The 3,181-nt window shown below is 53.8% G+C and overlaps 1 protein-coding gene across 1 annotated transcript; it reads left to right on the forward strand.

The window, feature by feature from the left end:
- Positions 1-939: 939 nt before the first annotated feature.
- Positions 940-2,415, forward strand: LOC101782069 (ethylene-responsive transcription factor 1B). Its single transcript, XM_004956211.3, has one exon. The coding sequence runs from the start codon at positions 1,069-1,071 to the stop codon at positions 1,894-1,896; it is 828 nt and encodes a 275-aa protein (XP_004956268.1). The 5' UTR covers positions 940-1,068; the 3' UTR covers positions 1,897-2,415.
- The last annotated feature ends 766 nt before the right edge of the window (positions 2,416-3,181 follow it).

A 3,181-nucleotide genomic window follows, 5' to 3' on the forward strand; every position in this document is an offset into this window, starting at 1 on the left:
CCGGATCCGGAGGAAGGGGAGGCGCTGTAGGTGGAGAGAGAGGAGGAGAAGGAGAAGATAAGGTGAGCAGGACGCGCGCGTGGAGAGAATTTACAAAGAGGGGCCGCGCGCGTGGAGGGGCATTTTGTCGCTGTTGAAGCCACCAATCGGGATAGAAGGGGCCAGATCTTTACAACCGGGCTAAGCCCCTCCCGTTGGCATCCTTCCGGTGCCTCATTTTCAACCCGAGACTAAAGCAACTTTAATCACGGGTCTAATGTTAATCGGAAAAAAAAGGGTTCATGACATAATTAGGCCATTCTACGATTTTGAAGACGTATGTCCCACTTTGCTTCAGTTTTTGGGATTAGCTATAGGCTTTGAAGTGATTAACGGCTTAATGCTAGATCGATCGATCCACTAGTTTAATCTATCTCTATGTTAGTTGGAGAGAGCCTTTTCCTGTAGCAGCATATATGTACATGTACACAATGGACAGTGCATGCACTATGATTGCAGTTGTAGCCAAAGAGAAATCGATTAAAATAATTTTGGCTGACCAAATCAAATACCGGTGACGAAATTCGCCGAAGGCCTGAAATAAATTTGGCCAGATAGTCCTTGCTAGTGTTACTGTACACCACCTTAAAGCAGGTAAGCATCAGGTGTATCAGGGACAGGGAGGTATGGAAGGAGTCGGAGAGAGGATTAGAGGAAGGCAGGAGGAAGCAGCGGCTGGAATTCCAGGGGAGGAGTGACGCCTGGGGAGCCTGTCGTATCCAGCCGCCCTACGTCACGCGAGTGGTGGTGTCACGTGCCGGGCGCCCTGCCTTTTCGGTCGATCCGGCGGGCCCCACCGTGTCCGTCCACATCAGCCTCGGCCATCCAGAGAGGCAGAGACTGGTCAAGTTCAGACGATTCAATCCATTCGAGCTGCAGGCTTCCAGCGGCGGGTGAGGAGGAGGAGGCTATAAAACCCCCGCGCAGGCGCCTTGATGTCCGGCGTTGCACTCCTCCAATAGTCCAATCTCTTCAATCCCATTCCCATCGAGCGATCAGTAGGCAGCAGCAGTAGCGGCAACACGATCCATGGAGCAGTACGCCTCCTACCTGTGCAGCAGCAGCAGCTACGACATTCATCACCCTGCGTCCGGCTACGGCGGCGCCGGCACGGCGTTGGACGCCGGCGGAGGAGGAGACGACATGCAGCGCCTGCTGAACGAGCTCATGCTCGACATGGCCGAGTCCGACTACTCCTTCTCCGACGACATGGAGGCGGCCTCGTCGGCCGACTCCTCGTCATCCGCCTGCTCGGCCAACGACAGCCACCATCATCACCACCAGCAGCAGCGGCAGCAGCCGGATGACCAAAACACCGCCAGCGACAGCGAGAAGAGGAGCTCGTCGGCGGCGCAGCAGGCGCAGCGGCCGGCCACCTTCATCGGCGTGCGGAAGCGGCCGTGGGGAAAGTTCGCGGCGGAGATCCGCGACTCGACGCGCAAGGGCGCCCGCGTGTGGCTGGGCACCTTCGACAGCCCCGAGGCGGCGGCGCTCGCCTACGACCAGGCCGCCTTCTCCGTGCGCGGCGCCGCCGCCGTGCTCAACTTCCCCGTGGAGCGCGTGCAGGACTCGCTCCGCGCCCTCGCGCTCTCCTCCTCGTCGTCGTCCTCCTCCTCTGCAGCGGCGTGGGGCTCCCCTGTCCTCGCGCTCAAGAGCCGGCACTCCATCCGCAAGCGCTCCCCGAACAAGAACAAGAAGCTGCCTCAGCACCAGCGGCCGCAGCAGCAGGCGGCTGCCGTCGTGGCCGGCGCGCCGCAGCCGCAGCCGGCGTATCCCGGCAGCGTGGTGGAGCTGGAGGACCTGGGCGCCGACTACCTCGACGAGCTCCTCCGGGTGTCCTCTGAGCCGCTCCATTGACAGTAGTAATTCCCAGTCACCCGCGGATGGAACCTGATGATCACCATGTCTGATGCGCAGTGAATTCCCATCATGCAAGCCAAGCGAAGTTCATTGCGATCGAGTTCAGTTAATAGCTGAGAAGCTTGCAGAGACTAGAGAGCTCCTGGGTCCTGCCCTGCTCTGCCCTCGCTCGCCAATTGCGAGATCAACGACGACACGCACGGGCTACTGTACACTTGTGCTAATCTTTTCCTCATCAGCGGAGATACATGTTCGCTTTCACTTGTGCTATTCAATCTGTACCGGCCCCACCAGGCCACCACACTTGTTGGCCTCTGTTGCTCCAGGCTTCCTCCATCAATTTGTTCACTTCTTGCTGGATTTGGTTGCGTTGCGACAACCATTTTTCTTTTCAAGACATCTGCTGGCAACCTTTTTCTTCAAAAAAAGAAAAGAAGAGATAGAGCGTGCCATCCATGAATGAATCAGTACTGCCGAGAGCATTGTTATTCTAATGAATTGGGACGCATTTTATTCGGTCCAACACTCAACTCATTTGTTGGACCAATGCAAAACTGCGCGGCCAGCACAACCAAATTTGCCTAGGCACATGATTTTTTTGTTACATGTATGATATGTGGGACCCGGTTGAAAAGGTGGTGGCATCAATTCTTTATCACCTCCCCGGGATATGGCAATCAAAATGTATGTGCGAGCATTTCTAGTGGAATTAGCCCGGAGCCCCTTTGCTTGCGATACCAGTATTTGGAAGCTTCCATGCATGGCCTGGAATTTGGTTTGGTGCAGGTATAAAATATGGGGCTCCGGAATTCAGGGGTAACGAGATTAAGGAGCCTTTGGCAGGGCTTATGGAGCGGCTTCTTGAGCAGCTTTTGCTCAAGCCCTACCAAACGCTCCAATGCAAAATGGCTTCAGGCCAAAAGCCACCCATGAGCCACTCTTCGGTTTACACTGCAAACCATGTGTTAGAAAAAGTGGTTTCCTCCGGCTCATCCCCATCACAAACAGTAAAAAGTCGCATGTGCCCTTGACTATTCACCAAAATTATGAGAAACTTGCCATCGCTTGCTCATATATAAATTAGGAAGAAATAGACAGAAGAAAAGAATGGGGAAGGAAAGATAAAGGAAGAAAAAGAAAGAATCAGGTAAAACATGAAGAAAAAAAAGGTGTATCTACTAATTTTATTCCTCATATATAAATTATATATCAACTACGATCACACATAAAACTCATATATGCAAGCACTGCAAGGGCACAATAGACTATACATATGCAAAGG

This window comes from Setaria italica, chromosome II, assembly GCF_000263155.2.
Source record: "Setaria italica strain Yugu1 chromosome II, Setaria_italica_v2.0, whole genome shotgun sequence".
NCBI classification, from domain to species: Eukaryota; Viridiplantae; Streptophyta; class Magnoliopsida; order Poales; family Poaceae; genus Setaria; species Setaria italica.

Excerpts from the sequence above, each read along its gene's own strand:
- LOC101782069 (XM_004956211.3), top strand. The coding sequence starts at position 1,069 with ATGGAGCAGTACGCCTCCTACCTGTGCAGCAGCAGCAGCTACGACATT.